We start from the raw sequence: 20,491 nt of genomic DNA on the forward strand, positions 1-20,491 counted from the left end.
ACCAAAGCAATCATCATAACAACTGTGAGGAAATGACATAACACCACATAACTCAAAAGGACATAACCGATACGCCATCCACCGAGCAATACCCAGTGCTCTTCCCGCTCGAATTCCACTGAGAGGCCCTAATAACACCGCACCACATGTGCCTATAATCAACAAATCCTAACGGCTCGCAACACAAAAAGGTAACTCATAGATCCGCTTGATTACTAATAGCTCAATAACAACCGAATCAACACATCCCTCACCAATGGCAACTCGAAGTCAACAAAGCTGTCTCGATGCAAAAAACACATCCATATAGGTCTACCAGTGAACCACATATCAACTCTAGTCACACACGACAGATAAATAACCCTCTGAAGGTTCACAATGACTGAATCATAGCACATGCTATCATCTGAATACTTACCCACATCTTTACCGTCCACAACCATGAGCTAACATGTTCATGAGAACTTTCAATCTCTCAGTCCATAAAGCATATGAATTACTGTATCTAATCCCAATTTTGCCGCTCGAATATACAACGCACCTATAATACTCAATCATCTCATGAAAGGTACATCTATAATTCTTTTGTGCCACCAAGCCAACTCGAATACCATCAGTCGATCAGACGAGATAGTGCCGTAATACCAATAAAGCATCCATAACTCAAACATATCGCCCTATCTGAAATGTATACCCTCATCAAGCCATACCAATCAGGGATCTCATTTATCTAGTCACCTGAAGCTGCCCATGCCTATCTAAGAATTTGTGACCTTCCTTCGAAATCTGAACCGTAAACTTACATATGCAAATCTCAATCCTACACAACATACTGCATAAACCGTATCACTCTAGGATAACCACAAGAACTTCATATCCCTTTCGAGCCACAAGCAACTATGTACTCAACTAACCAATAACTTTCCATTGATCCCATCTAGAAGGAAACCACTATACATCCCATGTTCCTCACACTAATAGGAAAAATATACCTCTCTCACTATGGTGGAAACCATCTAGAACTCTCCGAATTCCATTTGCACAAATATAAATCGTCAGGACTAAATCCTCTAACTCTATCGAGCTACGCAGGTCACTAAAACCCAAAAGAATTGCCGCGAAACACCTGTAGAAACTCATTACCTCGTAGGCATCCAAGAACTAATCATGTCCTTACCATACCGACTCGACCTACTACCAAACTATCCCATCTATCCGAGTTTCCTTCTGATTTACCTTCAACTTGATACTCCTTCTTGCTATAACATCACAATTCCTCAACCCAGACTTACCACACGAGACCCAAGCATAAAGCCATACCGTCCTACGGTCCATAAGCCGCTGAACACTCTCTAGATATTCCCAATAACATCACGTTCAAAATGCTTACCCTGAAGAGACTTCCTATGAATCCAAATCCATTACCCTCACCTTCCTAATACTGATATAGAATCCCATAATTGATATAGAAATACTACAAGTCTTGACATCTTCCAATGAAAACTCAGTTTCTAGCCACATATACAACTTGAAAATACCCAATTGTTACATGTAAAATCTTGAACACATTAGAACCATTCTCGAGAGTCATTCACTCTACTCAAACTGCAATTAGCCTAATCAAACGAATAGAACCACCTATGCCTCAATAGCATTCTGACACCGTAGACTGTAACCTCATACTAGAACAACCACGCAACATCCTGCTCCATGCACCAAGCATCCTTCACCAACAACAACTCAATACATTCTGTGATTCTCATTCACCTATGAAGCATATGGTAACCTTTGTCAAGAATTTTCCTTTACTCGAGCCATCTTCGGTCTCAAACTCCGTAGGCCATAACTGATTCTCCCGTACGCCTCAACCAGTACTAACATAGCACATAATCGTATAGTCAACTAATCCATGGTAGACTCCCCCACTTGGCTCGAAGCCATAGATCAAAATACACACAATAACTCATAACGCATATACTCTATTGCTGCCATTGTACCAAAGTGAGATTAAACTCCATAATTCATGGTTCGTGAAACACGGACCATCTAGTACTTTAAACCTTCTGTAAATCTCGCGTTCACCCTCGTAATAGTCAATTCAACTCTCTTAAACGACCCAAATTCAAATTTTAACACGTATAATTCACTTGTAAATAAGATCTTCTAATAGACAACATAAGGATCGCACCCCTTCAGAACACTCCGCAGGAGGTAACCCACCTGCTTTGTCTCAAACTAACATTTCTGTATACCTTCCACCGTCATAGACATTACGCAGTTGCTTGATCTCCCTGAGTCTGAACTCATACCGCAATATGAGATTTACTTCACTCCTAACTAGGAAACATGAAAAGATTCTTCACAAGCCCATAACTTGGGGCTAAACCTCAAATCAAGATGGAAATCAAGCACCTAATAGTTCTTCCATCCTCCAGCAGACCCTTTTCATCACTTCCAAATCATATGAATACATCTCGCAATCACATCACACTCATCACATAACTATCCAGTAATTACTTCTACCAATAGGGCACTACCGAATGTATAAGTTCAAAAACACTTGCTCACACAATCATCACCTCGGTGCTCAAGCTATAGACAAAAATCCAACCTCGAGTCCTCCAGACTGCCCCAATATCAACACACAGAGATCACATCTTGCCCCTTGATCAGGGAATCACAATCCATTGATGCATATCTGATACCGAGAGCTCATGCCTGCATACAAATGCGTGGAAAAAATTCAAAGAGTTACATCTCAATATGAATCAAGGATGCACAATAAGAATTCAAGAATGTGAAGTTTTTCCTAAAGGTTCTGCATCCTCCCAAGGATAAGTATAGACGTCTCCGTACCGATCCATAAGACTCTACTAAATCTGCTCATGACTCGTGAGACCTATGTAACCTAGGCTCTGATACCAACTTGTCACGACCCAAAATTGACCCGATCATGATCGTGCATATCGTGAAACTAGGCCAGCCGACACAAGTCCCAAATCAACCATTTTCCAATAAAAGTTGTTTTTATACCATTTATAAACAATATTTCTCATTATGAAAATTTTTAAAGAAAAGTGCGGAATAATTACACAAGCCCGACATCGCGGTGTCACTAGTCATGAGCATCTACCAAGGTCTAGATACAACAAGAGTCTAAAAAAATACTAAATATAGCAATGAAAATGAGGGGAAGGAAAGCAATGTTGTGAACGTCGTGTAGCCACCTTGCTAACTCCGATGACTCCGCCTCTAAGCAATCAACACCCGCTACCAGGTTCCAAAATACCTGAATTGCACATGAGGTGCATGGAGTACTGTGTGTACTCCAACCCAGTAAGTAATAAGAGTAAATAAAGACTGAGCATTAGGAAACGATGAATCCACATTTATGATAAACACAATAAGCATAATAGGCTTTCAAATCAGAATACGAGTCAATTGTCTCATTTAAAATCCAGCTTTTGGTAAAAGTCATTTGAAAATGCTTTCCAACAGTTTCAGTAGGGGTTCAATACCATTTATAATAAAAGAGATGAACACCATGATCGACCCCTTGGGCAAAACATAGTTCGTATACAGCCCCTTGGGCAAAACAGAAGTTCATAATTTAAAAACTTCAGTTTGAATGAAAATTGTTTAAATCGTTTGCTCAACATTTTCAATAGAGTCTCGATCTAAAGATGAATAAAAGCAGTAATTAAATCAACATATTCGATAAAAACTCATTTTAAGGAGGAGTGAAAAACAGTAAGTTCATGAACATGCCCCTCAGGCAACGCATCACTCATGTACATGTATATCTATAGTCCCTCGGGCAAGCCTATCAGTCACTCATGACTCACTCTTATCGGTCAGCGCTCACGCTCAGAACTCACACTCATCACTCACACTCAATAGGTACCATATAGTAACCGCTGCGATGCGCAACCCGATCTATATATCGCTGCGACGTTCAGCCTGATCCATATATATAGTCGACTATGCTCACTGGGGGTGTGCAGAATCCGGAGGGCTCCTACAGCCCAAGCTCTATATCGTTGCGACGTGCAGTCCGATCCAACATATACAATGATACAATGAGCCCTATATATATATATATATATATATATATATATATATATATATATATATATATATTGCTGCGGCGTGCAGCCCGATCCATAACTATATAATCCTCATAACCAGGCCCTCGGCCTCTCTCAGTCATTAACCTCACAATCAGACCCTCGGTCTATCTCAATCATTAATCTCACAATCAGACCCTCGGTCTATCTCAATCAATAATCTCACAATCAGACCCTCGGTCTATCTCAGTCAATACCCTCACAATCAGAGCCTCGGTCTATCTCAGTCATCAACCTCACAATCACTCCGACCATCAATAAAACAGGGAAATCAGCCCAAACAGTTTTCACATTTTAAGAATTAAAGTGATAAAACCATGTTTAGACAATAAATAGGTAAATCATAACTGAGGATATGCTTTCAAAACAAGTAGAGTGAGGAAAAATACTAAAAATGCCCCTAAGGGTCTCAACAGGTTGGCACAAGGCCCCAAACATGACATATAGCCCAAAATATTATATGAATCTCTAAAATATGGAATATCATAAGATTTCAGATCAAATACGCGACTTAACAGTCGTACGGGATGGACCAAGTCATAATTCCCAACGGTGCACGACTCCACGCTTGTCATCTAGCTTGTATGTCACCTCAAGTAGCACAATGATGTGAAATCCGAGGTTTCAACCCTCAAGACAACATTTACAATCATTACTTACCTCGATCCGGTCCAAACTCTAGCCCGCGATGCCTTTGCCCTCACGAATCGACCTCCGGATGCTCCAAATCTAGCCACAATCAGTACATAACTATTAAAATATGCTAAAGGAACAAAGCTCACTCGAAAATATCCAATTTACATCAAAATATCACGAAATTGCTCAAACCCGCCCCCCGGGCCCATGTCTCGGAATCCGATAAAAGTCATATCAATAGAATCTTCATCCTCTCACGAGTCTATACATACCAAAAACCTCAAATGGCCCCTCAAATCCCAAATTCTAGGTCTCCAATTACAAGCCCTAGTTCTTCAATACTAGGCTAAAATTCCATGATTAATTAGGCAGAATTCACATAAGAAACGAGTATAAAGTCCATAAATCTTACCTCCAAGTAATTCCCCTTGAATCCATTTTCAATCCTTTTCAAAAAGCTCCAAAGACAACCAAAAATGATGGAAATAAACCCCAAAATTGCGGACAAGACGGCTATTTAAACATTCTGTACAGGCCTGAAATCCTTCTTCGCGAACGCGGTCAAAACCTCGCGTTCGCGAAGTACAAAATAACTTTGACCAGAATTTCCTCTTCACGATCGCGACCTGCTCATCGCGAACGTGATGCTTCCTCAGACTAAACCTTCGCGATCGCGTTACACCACTCGCGATGCGATGAATAAAAATGCCTCAAGTCCAGCTGACCAAATTACTCTACGCGAACGCGATGACCAAACATCCAGCCCTTTGCGAACGCGTAGCCTTCCTCGCGAACGCGAAAGCTTAACTCCCAGCCTTCACCAACTAACCCTTTGCAAACACGAGGGCCTACTCGTGAACGCGAAGGCTATTTCCTCTGCAACACTGATCATCAATTTTTGCAATTTCAAATCATCATGAAATGGTCCGATTGACCACTCGAAACTCACCCGAGGCCCCCGGGACTTCAACCAAAAATGCCAACATATCCCATAACCTCATTCAAACATGTTCCAACCTTCGGAACACTCAAAACAACATTAAAACACCAAATTTGTATCGAATTCAAGCCAAAGAATTTCAAAATCTTCCGAATTACGCTTTTGATCAAAACCCAACCAAACCACGTCCGAATGACCTGAAATTTTGCACACACGTTACAAATGACACAATGGAGATACTGTAACTTCCAAAATTCCATTCCAACCCATATCAAACTCTTTTCTATCAACCGGAAAATGCCAAAATCTCAATTTAGCCAATTCAAGTCTAAACCTTCCACGGACTTCCAAAATGCATTCCGATCACGCTCCTAAGTCTCGAATCACCTAACAGAGCTAACCAAATCATAAAAATTCCGATCCGAGATTATATACCAACAAGTCAAATCTTGGTCAAACTTTTCAAATTTCAAGCTTCAAACTGAGAATTGTTCTTCTAAATTCATTCTAATTACCCTGAAAACCAAAACCAACGATTTACATAATTCATAATCCATCATATGGGGCAAGTCATGCCCAAGAACTAACGAGCAAGGTGCAAAAGCTCAAAACGACCGGTCGGGTCATTACTCATACGGTTCATCACCTCCTGGAAACCTGGCACGGACATGAAATCCACTAAAGTTGGCCCCGCCGCAAGCACTGAGCCCTTCTCCTCAATGAAAGGATCCTCCACTGGATCTACCGGTGGTGCAACTCGACCAACTTTAGGACTCCCTCGTCCTCTACCTCGGGCTCTGCGTCCGCCTCTAGCAATAGGGGGAGCATCCCCTCCATGATCGGGTACATCAGTCGCGTGCGTTCTCATCATCTGTGAGAGAATTAAAAGAAAGATACTTAGTACAACATCAAATGCACGATAAGAGATGAAGAAATAGTTGTTTCCTAACACCCTATAGCCTCTCGAAGATAAGTACAGACATCTTCGCACCGATCCGCAAGATTCTGTTATGCCTGCTCTAACTTGTAAGACCTACGTGAACCTAGTGCTCTGATACCATGTTATCACGACCTAATTTATCCGATATGCCGTGATGGCACCCAACGTAGCCGCTAGGCAAGCCAACAGTGAATTAATCATGCAATTTCTCTTGTTAATAAACTTCAAAGTAGTTAAATTCCATTTATTTAGAAAAATAAGAAGTAGAAAACCCTAAAAATGTAAGCGAAGACTAATGAGTGAGCAATAGCAGTAAAATAATTACTCCAAAACTATAAAGTCTACTAAAATACGTTCCAAGACCTGGTGTCACAAGCGTATGAGAAACTAGTAGAATATACAAAACTCTAACTACTATCTGAAATAAAGTAGATAGAAAAATAGATACAAAAGAGAGACTCTAGGTGATGCAGAACGGCTTAGGAAGCAGCTCACCACTAATCCTCAGGGTAACGGGGGTGCGCGCCGATATGACCGTCAGATGCACCTGCCTCAGATCTTGCACGATTAGTGTAGAAGTGTAGCGTGAGTACATACACAACATATACCCAATAAGTATCCAGTCTAACCTCGAAGAAGTAGCGACGAGGGGTCGACTTCGACACTTACTATGGGCCAATAATAAAATACAGAAATTCTAATAGTCATAGGGTACATGAAAAATAACAAATAACAATAATATGATAACTACTGCAATAATTTCAGGCCATTAAATAAATTATATTCTCTTAAGTCATAAAAGTAATATCAAGTGTATCTAGGCTCCAAACGTTATCACGCACGACTTATGCCGAGGTCGTATGACCCGATCCAGAATAATGTGTACACTACCGTGGGTTGAGTGGCACGAAACATATCTAAGAAGAGAGGATACTATATAAACATCCGATTTAAAAGTTACTATAAGGCTAATACACAAGGAAGCTCAATTTCTATTAGCGGTCAAATAACCTGCCAAAACTCAAGTAAATGAAATTCGATCTTTTACAACTCCTTTATCAAGTTCCAATATAATTTAGGCACTTTAATTAACAAGTAGGGTGCAAACATACAAATATTTCATGATTTGGGTCCTAAATTACCCGGACATAAGCATAATTAGTAACTATACACGGACTCTCGTCATCTCGTGCGTACGTAGCCCCCACAATTAGAAGTAAATAGTAATTTAAATCACATATGGGGTATATTCCCTCTTACAATGATAGGCAAGAGACTTACCTTGTCTCAAAGCTCACTTTCCGACCCACAAATTCGTTCTAAAGCCTCAACTCGGTGCCGAACAATTCGAAACTAGTCAAATGTTACATAAATTAATCAATTCATATTCAAAAATTTATAATTTAACTATTAGAGTAATTACCCAACCCAAATTGGAAGATTTCTAAAATTCACCCCCAGGTCCACGTACCCCAATTCCAAAAAAAATCAAAGATAAATGCTACCATATCCTCAGGAACTCAAATATATAATTTTTACCCAACTCCATAATCATTTTCGCGATTAAATCTCAGTTTTGTCAAAACCTAGGTTTTTCAACTAAATTCATAATTTTCACCATTTGACATGTTAAAATCTACCCATAATTTATGTGTTAAACTTACACTGGGTAGGAATTACTCACCTTCAATAGCTAGGTTGAAATCCTTCTCTTTAAAGCTCCAAAATCGCCCAAGAAGTGTAATAAATAAACTCAAAATGGCTTAAGTCTCGTTTTTAGAAATGTTTCTGCCCAGTGGTCCTAATATGCGAACGCGGTCAAGCTCTCGCGATCGCGAAGGCTAAACTGAGGAGCCCAGGAAAAAGGCTCTACGTGAATGCGAGAGATGATCCATGCGAACGCGGTGCACTGGGCCGCCTACTCAACACGAACGCGGGGCCCAACACGCGAACGCGTAAGGCAATTGGGTTGCCCAGGCTCAGGCATCTACGTGAACCCAGCCTGCCTAACGCGAACGCAAAGGCTTAAGGGTCCAGGCCTCCACGAACGCGACACTGCATATGCGAACACGAAGGGCAAAAGCCCCTAGTCCCCAAATCCTTCAACGCGAACGCGAGGGTCCTTCCGCGTTTGCAAAGAAGGAAACCTGGTGTTTTCAACTTAACACTGGGTGGTCCGAAATACACCCGAGCCACTCAGGACCCTGTCTATGTTTTCAACTCAACTCTGGGTGGTCCGAAATACACCCAAGCCACTCAAAACCCCGTCCAATAACATAATACGGACATGCTCGATTTCTCGAAACACGTAAAATAATAATGAAACTAAGAGTCGCACCCCAGAAAAATTGAATCAAATTATGAACTTCAAATTTCCAATTTGCTCCGAACGCGCCGAATCATACTCAGACTACTCGGAATAACATCAAATTTTACGTGCAAGTCTTAAATCACCATATAGAATTATTCCTAGGCTCGAAATCCTACACGGACCTCGATAACATCAAATCCTAGTTCAAACCAAATTTAAAAAACTCTAAAACCTTTAATGTGCCAACTTTCACTATTAAGCGCCGAAACACTCCCAGGTCATCCAAAATCAGATTCAAACATACACCTAAGTTCAAAATCATCATACGAACTTATTGGACCGTCAAATCTCAGTTCCGGGGTCGTCAAGTCAAACTTAGCCCTTTTAAGTCAAATTAGGGAACTAAGTGTTCCGATTTCAACTTAATCCCTTTTAAACCCGAACTAATCATTCCGACAAATCATAATACAGTAAAAGTACATACGGAAAATTTTATTTAGAAAAACGGAGATCTAGAAAGCGAAACGAACAATTGGTTCGTTACACTTCAATCACTTGCCAGCTCCTTGAATCAGAACAAGATAGTCATTTTGCTTATATCCCTTCAACAAGCAGACATTACATTTGGTATATTCTTACAGCTCCCTCTCTCATAATTAAGTAGGCTTGTCGATTGAAGAGGAAATGGGAATTTAATATAGGACTTTGCTGATAACTGGGAAAGCAGTGTTTGAAACCAAGGTTTGCAAATTTCGGATTTACCAATTATGTCACTCTTTGCAATTCTTAATTATATCTTAGGAATTCAAATGTGCTGTAAATTTCTGATTTTCCAACATTTCAGAAAGATAATTGTTCATACGTATGTGAACACTTAAGCCGGTGTTTAACTTCAGCTTGATAAATAAACTGCAGTTAATTGATCATTAAAACACAAAGCACTTAATACAGTCCAAAGAGGGTGGACCGAAGAAACAGAGGTGGTTGTTTATCACACTCTTGAACAATACACGATGTATATTTAGTAGGAGATTGAATTTAAGGAAATTTTTCAAAGAGAGCTTTGGAATTTTCGATCCATATTCGCTCGAAGTTGTTCTTTAATTAATTTTTTAAATGTTAACCAGATAATTGATTATATATATATTCGAGTTTCGTGAAAGGCTCAAAGCAATTATCATTTTTGAAAGGGCAACCAAGAGATATCATTTCAATACACTATTAAATAATTTATGCAATACTAACGGATGATAAAAAGTGCGCATATTGAATAAGTTCAAATGCATTCATAGCATTAATTGAAAAATTAAAAAAAAAAAAAAAAACCACTTGATGACATTCTCCGGATCTAAACCACTCGTGGCCTTTTCACATAATCTTTTTGTGAATTGAATTCTTATTTACTAAACAGTACACAAAGAAAAAAAGTACTACTACTCATTGATTAAGTAAGTAACAATTATGTCATTTAAAAGTTTCAAATTATGTGGTAAAACTTTTTCACTTTGTAGATATAAATACTCTAGAAGAAGACACTAGGGGGGAGAGAAACAACAAAACTAAGCTTCTTCTTCTGTTTCTCTATATAAAAGTATAATATTTGAAGGCATGATCAGAAACGTGGGATTGAGGATTGGCTGGACATTCTTCACACTCTTCATCTGTATACTAATAACCCTGCTGGTGCTTCTTCTGCACCACACAAATGCACATAATCCACGGCCTTATCCACACAAGAGCTGCAACTTTTTCCGAGGAAGTTGGATTGAAGATGAAACTTATCCTCTCTACAACTCAACTCACTGTCCAATCATTGAACATGAATTCAACTGCCAAAGAAATGGTCGCCCTGACAAAGCTTACCTTAATTACAGATGGAAACCTCGTGGTTGTTCCATAAAGAGGTAAACGGCCTCTAGCTATAGCTCTATGCCTTAATTTCTCCACATGTTATTTCACCTCCTTTGTTATTTTACGAGTTTATGTTCTATATAGTACCTTTTAACTAATTTTTACACTATCTTTGATGTTAACTTGGATGTAATAATCCGCTATAGTTAAATTAAATTAAATAGTGTAAAAGTTTTTTTTATACTGTTGAGTAGGATGCACATAATTTAAACTCTGGTACTAATAAAGGCATATATTAACTTGCAGACCATTACTATTTGGTTTTTCTTAATGTCTTAGAAAATGCTTGAACTCAATATTAGCTGTGGCTAGATCGAAAGACAGAGGAAGATGGAGGTCATGTGAGTTGTGGTATTAATTTTTTCTAATAGGTAATAATATGGGGACACGTTACAAGTCCAGAAAAGTGGCAGGCAAAATGATATTCTGAAAGAAATCTCGAAAACCAAGATGCTATCTTCGCTTTGCCTTGTAATTTCTCTGTTTTTTCTCCTCAAAATGTTTCCCTTTTTCTCTTTTTCGCTTCGACGTTTTCTACTATCAATCATTTGCCAAGGGCAGTTCTGTCCAAAGACAAGTTATAATGTGAATACACATATATTTGAATAGTTCTCCCTTGTATAATTTAACATGGCATGTTGTTTTCTTGCATTTGACTGGAGTGGGTTACATGACTGACATAGGTCAAGGGTCATGGGCATGGTCAGACCAACTTGCTAAATTTTCATTTTAAAAAGCTCATGCATCCCAACTTGGTTGCTTTCAGTTCTTATATCTTTACTAAAGTAGCTAAAAAGTTCACATCATAAGGACATCTCTATTATTTACTATTTTATTTTTGTTCAAGTAATCGATTTAGTGCCGTGCATGTCCAAAATTAAAGAAATGACGACTCTAGTGGATTCTTCAAAAGATGGCCACTTTTTGTCTTTATACAGATTTGATGGACGAGCATTCTTGAAGAAATTCAAAGGTAAAAGCATCATGTTCGTAGGAGATTCCCTCAGCAGAAACCAATGGCAGTCACTTATATGCCTTCTTTACACATCAGAGCCAAAAGCCAATTATAATGCAACCAGAGTTGGCGATGTCTCTATTTTCACCTTTTTGGTAATTCCCTTTTCCATTTCTCTTAAATAGCATTTGTTCCATAGTTAGTTCTCACAAAATTATGGTCAATCATGGAATATAGTTGGAGAGAAACTAAAAAAATTGAAGTAAAGAGTTTCAATATTTGTGCTTTAATAAAAAATTTCAGTAACGATTCAGTATCTAAAGTACACTGATTCGATGTCATTTTTATCTTTATACATAAAAATTCCACCTTGTGATAATGAAGGGTTTGGCTGGATTGCTAAAGCCTAATTAATCAAAACCAAAGCTCTATCTTAAGTTTTAGGGGCCTCAAATGTTAAATTGACTGAAAACGAACTGATTCGCTAAGACACTAACCATGTAAGTGGGTATAGAAAAGAACATTGCTGTTCCTATAGTGACATGAGCAATTGGGTCACGTATCTTATCTAATCGTTAGATCTTTCGGTATCAAAATTTATCAGTTTGTTATGAACCACATGCTTGGCCTTAAAGTCCCTCATGGATTAGATTATTTGTTGGAACTGTCTCAACGGATTATGCAAAAGGCTTAATTTATTAGATAGAAATCATTTTTATATATTTAGTCTGGGTATGGAATAATAAAGAATTCTTCATATGTTTAATTCTATTTCTTGGTCAAATATGTAGAATACTTTTGTTAAGGAAATTTTATCTCCTATAGCAAATGTATACACCCTATTTATCAAAATTATTTTAAAATATTATTTTCTATAGCTACCTTTTATATTTTATAGCAAAATAAGTATTTATAGTATATACTATCATTGAGGCATGCAATATGCTATTTATGTTTGTCCTCTCTCTTAGAGAGCTAGACATACCATTTTTGAGGTGATTGCCGTTACTATATTCATGAATACATGGCGCTAATACATGTGAATACATGCACATACAGCTGGACTACCCTGATTTTAAGCGCTTTTTACTGTTGTATTCAATACAACAGCGGGAATACATGTGAATACATGTGCGTACAGCTGGACTGCCCTGATTTTAGGCGCTTTTTGCTGCTTTATTCATGAATATATGGCTCGAATACATGTGAATACATGCACGTACAACTGGACTGCCCTGATTTTAGGCGGTTTTATTATTGTATTCATCAATACAACAACGCAAATACATGTGAATACATGCGCGTACAGCTGGACTACCTTAATTTTAGGCTCTTTTCGCTGCTGTATTTATGAATACATGGCGCGAATATATATGAATACATGTGCGTACAACTGGACTACCCTGATATTTAGGTATTCATGGATACAACAGCGCGAATACAGCGAATACACTACCGCAACAAGTAGTTATAGGAAGTAATTATGTATATGATAGTTATAGGAAATTAATAGCCACTAAACAATAGTGATTTATGAAATTCCTCTTTTGTTAACGAAAAGTAATGAGACTCGAAATAAGGACCTCATCGAATTATATATTGGACTGTGGCCCTTTTCAGGATTTTGGAGTGAAAGTGATGTTGGACCGGAGTGTATATTTGGTGGATGTTGTGATGGAAGAAAAAGGCAGAATTTTGAAACTAGACTCAACTGAGGGTGGCAAGTTATGGAAAGGAATTGACATACTCATTTTCAACACTTGGCATTGGTGGAATCGCAGAGGAGTCGCTCAACCGTACGTTAGTTCACATTTCACACTAGTTGGCTTATTAACTTTCACTATACATACATATTATTAAGATCCAACAATTTCACAATATTTTTGTACTTTTTCTTGCAGATGGGATTATATTAAAATAGGAAGCAAATACTATAAAGACATGGATCGTATGGTTGCTTTTGAGAAAGCCCTACGTACATGGGCCAAGTGGATCGACACCAATATAGATCCTTCAAAACAATTGGTTTTCTTTCAAGGAATCTCACCATCACATTACAAGTAAGAGTAATTAACAGATACACCAACCTCATTTGCTATATATATATATATTCTATAGGTTTAACTGAACGCATCATTTTTAACATAACAGTAAGTCTAAAACCTAAATCTATCTATGCTCGTGTGTCAAAAGATTTTGCTAATAATTTGATCAATTTATTACTTTTTCCTCTTTTATTTCGCCCAACAGTGGTACTGACTGGAATCAACCAGGCGTAACATCTTGCTCGGGCCAGAGGCGGCCGCTAAGTGGATCAATATATCCAGCAGGGTTGCCATCAGCATTAGGGGTGCAGAAGAATGTATTGAGAACAATTGAGAAGCCAGTGACATTGCTTGATGTGACTAACCTTTCATTACTACGTAAAGATGGGCATCCTTCAATTTATGGGATGATTGGGGGAACAGGAATGGACTGCAGTCATTGGTGCCTCGCAGGAGTTCCTGATATTTGGAATGAAATACTCTATAACCTTATTCTTTGATTGCTATTTTGTACCATATTAATTCTTCAAGCTTTTCAATGATTCATGGAATCACAGAAAAAGAAAAGAATTCGTTGTTATCAGTGATAATATACCCGAGGAAAAGTTGAGAAAATAATAATACCACTATACAATTTCTTGACAAATTTTGAGTTCATTCTCTATTCGGATCACATCAAAAGTTTTCATGTTTTTTATTTGGGTCACTTCAAAACTAATTTACGTGGTAAAAGCAGAACTCAGTTACTCCCTCCATTTCTTTTAGTTCGATTTGGCGGAAAATTTAAGAATATAAAAAAAAAAATTAAATCTTGTAGTGTTAAGCTAAAAAGTGTGTATAATATACTAAAAATAACATTTGAATTTTGTAATCTTAAATATGCTATGTCATTCATATAAAGAAGTATCATTACAGGTAAAATAAGAATCTTAGAATTAAAAATATACTAAATAGAAAGTAACACTTTTTTAAGCAGATTAAAACGAAAATAAGAGATACAAAAAATTTAGATAGAGGGAGTACAAGCAATTAATTTTCTTCTTTTGTTGCACCCTGAATATCATATGCACTACAAATGGGAAGAAAAAAAATTGCACTAATTTCTCGGGTGCCCTATTTATTGATCACCATATTAATATGTTCCCATTTTTTTAAAAAAAGTTTTGACTCGTACTCAATATTTAGGTACCGTTGCTTTTTCCCTGCTTCTTGTCTGCTTCTTCTTATCTGTTGTAGCTTCTTCTATACTTCTTCTTCTTCCTTATCTTAAAATATAGATCCAAATTTTGAGTTGGTACTTGTAGATTATATTGGAGAAATCGAAAATCACCATTGTTGAACCTAGAGAAAACTTGCTCGATGGAGACCTCGTTGAAACTAATGAAATGAATCTCTTGAGAGATAAAAGAACTTTAAATATAATTCTAAAGTTGCATTGAACATACAGAAGAAGTTCAGATCTGATTATGAAGTTGCATTGAGGAGATGTAGAGATTCAGATTCGATTTCGAAAACCCTAAATTTATAATATTATATGCGAATTCTGAAGTTTAATGGTAAATTTTATAAATGTTTGTGCAATACAAGTATGCCTTTAATGGTGACCCGAGAATCCGGAATATTGGCACTTCCCCAAAAAATAATTGTATGAAGAAGAAAAATACTAGTATTAAAAGAAGAGAAATTTTCAGAAACCAGTATTGTTTAGTGATTATTAACTTTCTATAGCTACCATTTACTAAATTACTTTCTATAGCTATATTTTCACTTGCTATAGAGTATATTCGATGTATTTAAGCTACTGTATTCATGAATACAGTAGCAAAACTCGGTGGAAATCAGGGAATTTCAGCTAACACTTAAATTGTATTCATATGTATTCGCGAGTTGTATTCGCGAATACAATAACGTAAAATAGCGGAAAAAAGGTCCCTTCAGCTGTTTAATAACGGTAAGTGAATCAATTAATGCTATAGACTCTTAATATAACTCAACAAACTTAATTATAACACGCAAAACATGTATTTTCAGTTATAGAAAAGATTCTCAGCCGAAAAACACCACAAAGCAGAGCAATCTTCAGAAATTTAATCCATTCTTCTTCTTTTTTTTGTATAATTCGTGGAATTTCTGGTACACTGATATTGTTCGAAATTCATACAAGTATATACAAAAATACTGAATTTCAATTTTACAGATTGCAAGTTTAACAGTGCTAATTCGTCATTCTGGCAAGTGGAACAGTGAGAATAACTATGTCGACTATTTGATTGAGGGGATACTAATAAAGGAGTATGCAACGTACATGATTTGGTTACATCAATTTCTAAGCAATTTGCCATAGATTTGAGCTCAAAGTCAATTAAAATTGAATACAAAGTGGAAGAAAATTGTACGCCAATGGAAATACACAACGACTTGGGTTCAAGGTGTATGTAGAGTTGAAAAAAGAGAATAGAGAATTCAGGATGTATCCTTTGTGTATAACAAAAATGGGCAAAGAAGTTGTAACTGAAGGTAGTTTAATTCAAGGTGACATAATGCGAATAGATGAAATTGACGGGGTGAGTAAATTTGATACAATTGCTCTTGAGTCAGTCAATTCAGGTGAACCAATTGAGGTGTTCGAACTGGAAATGGATTTGATTATTTCAAAAACTAACCAAAGAGAGGTCATGGCTGGACAAATATATCAAAATAAGGCCACATTGAAAGCGGTGATGAGCATTATAAAATTGCTGAGAGGTTTCAATTCTTGGTTGATAGGTCTAATGCTATTAGGTTTGAGTGTTCTTGTTACAACATGTTGAACAACATGTTTTATTCAATTGTATTGATATGCATTCTGAATTTTTGTATAATGTCTTCATGGCATAATTTTTAAAAATACAACATGTATAATATATGTATTTGATAATATATGATTTCCTTCATTCTATTTTTCATATATTAGTGTTTCTGTACCTTAGTTTTTTGTCACAGTTATAGCATATATACATATGTAACACTATATTCATATGTTTATAAGTGTATTCTATAATCATGTATACATGTGCATCACTGTATTGACATGTATATGAGTGTATTCTGTAATCATGTATACATATGTAACATTGTATTCATATGTATTAAAAAAAAGTTATATGTATTCAAGAAACAAACATTGTATTTTACGGTATGTTTTCATATAAACAACTCTGTTGCCAAATGAAAATAACTAGTGTATGCAGATAAATCAGTTGTAGTTTATGTTTATATTTTATATTCATGCATAACACATCGTATGTATTACATAAATGTATTTGCAGGTATACATTATTATATATTTCAGAGGATTGTGAATGGATATTTAAGGCTTCTAGCATTAACAAATCACAAATGTTCAAAGTGACGGACTTCAATGATAAACATACATGTCCGTTGAAGGATAAGGTGTATGAGCAACGTCAAACAAGTAGTAGCCTTATTGGTGGTATGATTAGGTCCCAATTTACTAATCATAAGAAAAAATACACCCCAAAGGATATAATGGATAATGTGAAATCAGACTTTGGAGTAGATATTAGTTACATGTTGGCGTGGCAGGCTAAAAAAAAGGCAATGAATTTTTTGAGAGGTGAACCGGCCGATTCATACAATAAATTGCCAGGGCACTTATATACACTGGATATGACATATCCTGGTTCACATATTAGAATGGTAAAATCACTAAAAGAAATGAGTTCATGTATTTGTATATATTGTCGTATGCTTTTATAAAGGGGTTTGATCACAGTAGACTCATAGTGGTTGTGGATGGCAGCCACCTAAAATCGACATACACAAGGATATTCGTCTCGGTTGGCACATTGGATGGTGTAGGTGAGTCTGTTAAATATATATATACATGGATTATAGTAAAATTTGTTAATTTTACTGCCTAATACATATTGAATGATATTTTTTATATATATGTATGAAATTGTATTTACAGGTCATATATTGCCACTAGCATTGTGATGACTCAAAAGGTCATCTTTTATTTTAGAATCCATTTTTGTATTCTGAGGCCTTGAAAACCTCCTTTTATCTCTCCTTGATTTGCGTGCGTAGTCGTGGCACGATACCTGAAAGCTGTTGAGTGAAAAATTTGAGAAATAATGAATTATGGCTTAAAAATAATTTTAGTTGACTCTGATCAATATTTTGGGTAAACAAACCCGGACCAGTGTTCCGACGATCTCGGATGGTCCGTAGTAAAATATAGGACCTGGGCATATGCCAGGAATCGAATTCCGAGGTCCCTAGCCCGAGAAATAAATTTTTGAAGAAAATTATTTAACTGAAAATGTAATAGTTTTTAGAAATCTAAATAGATTTGATCTTGTCGGTATAGGGCCAGTATTTTGATTTCAGAGCCCAGTACAGGTCCATTATGGTATTTAGACCCTATATGTGGAATTTGGTGGAAACGGAAGTAATTTGACGTGATTCGGACCATTGGTTGAGAAAATAAGAAGTTTAAAACTATATTAAAAATTTCATGAGTTTTGGTGCTAAATTCATTACTTGAGATGTTATTTTGGTGATTTGATCACACGAGAAAGTCCGTATGATATTGTTAGACTTATGTGCATGTTTGGTTTAGAGCCCCGAGGGATCGGGTGTGTTTTGGATAGGCCACGGAGTGTTTTGAGACTTAAAGAATTAGTTGTTGTGTTGCAGATCTGCAGACTTTGCAATTTACGAAGTCTGGCTTTGAGAAGTTACATTGCATTTACGATCAGAGGGCAGGGAGGGGGACCTTCGCATTTGCGAAATTCATAGTCGCAATTGCGAATCCAACAGTCGCCGCATTTGCGAACAATAGTTCGTATATGCGAAGGAAGTAGGTCAGGCCAAGCTTCGCATTTGCGATACTTTGGTTGCATTTGCGAACCTGTGATCGCAAATGCGATATCTGTGACTATGTAAAGTCTAACTTAGATGGGATTTTCATCCATTTTCAATTCTCTCAAATCCTAAACCTCCTTAGGTAATTTTTCAAAGATCCAAACTTCTCCAAATCATAGGTATGTGATTTCTAACTCAACTCTTTCAATCTAACTCATCTTTTTGCAAGATTTCATCATAAAAGCTAGGGATTTTCATGGGACATTAGGTGTTTTTGGGTGAAATTTGGGGAATTAGACCTCAAATTGAGGTTGGATTCCAAAACCAATTGTATATCCGGGCTCAGGGGTGAATGTGTAATTGGGTTTTGGTTCGAACTTCGAGTTTTGACTAAGCGGGCTCGGGGCTGGTTTTTGACCTTTTGGGAAAAACATTGGAAAATCAATACTCATGCATTAGAATTGGTTTATTTAGCATTTATTGATGTTATTGACTTAATTATGAATTGGTGGTGGAATCGAGAGGTAAAACGGTGGTTGAACTTTAAAATATACCCGTTGGCTTGAGGTATTTGTTTGGTCTAACATTGACTTGACGGAATAGGAATCCCCGACATATTGGCTATGTGAAATTCCATGTGTGTGGCATATAGGTATGGTGACAAGTACCTATGCGCCACCAAATTACCATTTTTAGCTTGTTCCCTTCCTCGTTTCCTATTATACTATTTCTTGTCTTAATTGCTACTTGTTCATAATTGTTCCCATGTCTTAATTGCTACTTATTCATAATTGCTTCATGTCTAATTGCTTCATATTAACTGTTGCTCTCCTTATTGAAGTATTCAATTATTTCATGGTTTTGTTTTATTACTTTGTTGGTCTTTATTGGTTTATTGGTGCCTTATGGTACACCTTGGTTGGTCTCGCTGAGTAGTTTACACTAGTGAAGTTCCATAATTGTAGTGATATTCCATTGTGTGGATTGTGGTATAAGTACTGTAGAGGATTTGAACTAATTTAGTGACACGCTTGCTTTAGTTTTGTGTTTGGTGCTGATTTTATATATTAGTATCAGGTTGCACTCCGCAACAGGAGAAATAAGGGTGAATGTGATTGTCTAGTAGGATCGGGTTGCACGCCGCAACAAGGAGTAATAAGGGTGGATAGGTGGGATCGGTTGTGTGCCGCAATAGGAGGAATAAGGGTGATATGTATTGACGAGTAATAAGGGTGGATAGGTGGGATCGGGTTGCACGCCGCAACAAGGAGGAATAATGTTAGATATTGATACTAATGTTGTTTATGTGATGGGATCGGGATGCGCGTTGCATCAGATGTTGTTATGTGATCATATCTGTTGAGGTCCATTATTCTGATATTGAAACACCTTAAGGATTGGTTATAACTGAATATTAGTAGAACAGTTGGGTTCCGGATTTGTTTAATGTCAGTTATTGCTTTATTACATTCTATATTTCCTTTTCTATTTAGTATAAGCTGTTGCAGGTTGTAAATGTTGTAAGCCCCGTTGTAGCCTCGCCACTACTTCGTCGAGGTTAGGCTCGGCACTTACCAGTACATGGGGTCAGTTATACTGATACTACACTCTGCACTTCCTGTGCAGATTACGGAGCTAGTGGCTGACTAGAGTTCGAGGTTGTTGCCTTCAGTCCATAGGAGACCCAAGGTAGTCCTACAGGCGTCCGCAGGCCCTGACGACCCCTTCTATCCTGTTTTATCTCTATTTTATCT

General features: G+C 37.2%; 1 protein-coding gene across 1 annotated transcript; it reads left to right on the plus strand.

The window, feature by feature from the left end:
• Positions 1 to 10,449: 10,449 nt before the first annotated feature.
• LOC107816057 (protein trichome birefringence-like 41) lies at positions 10,450 to 14,508 on the plus strand. Its single transcript, XM_016641731.2, has 5 exons — positions 10,450 to 10,858; positions 11,804 to 11,975; positions 13,441 to 13,616; positions 13,722 to 13,880; positions 14,071 to 14,508. The coding sequence occupies exons 1-5, from the start codon at positions 10,563 to 10,565 to the stop codon at positions 14,363 to 14,365; spliced, it is 1,098 nt and encodes a 365-aa protein (XP_016497217.2). The 5' UTR covers positions 10,450 to 10,562; the 3' UTR covers positions 14,366 to 14,508.
• Positions 14,509 to 20,491: the final 5,983 nt, after the last annotated feature.

The sequence above is a fragment of the Nicotiana tabacum genome, chromosome 10 (genome assembly GCF_000715075.1).
Source record: "Nicotiana tabacum cultivar K326 chromosome 10, ASM71507v2, whole genome shotgun sequence".
Taxonomy (NCBI): Eukaryota; Viridiplantae; Streptophyta; class Magnoliopsida; order Solanales; family Solanaceae; genus Nicotiana; species Nicotiana tabacum.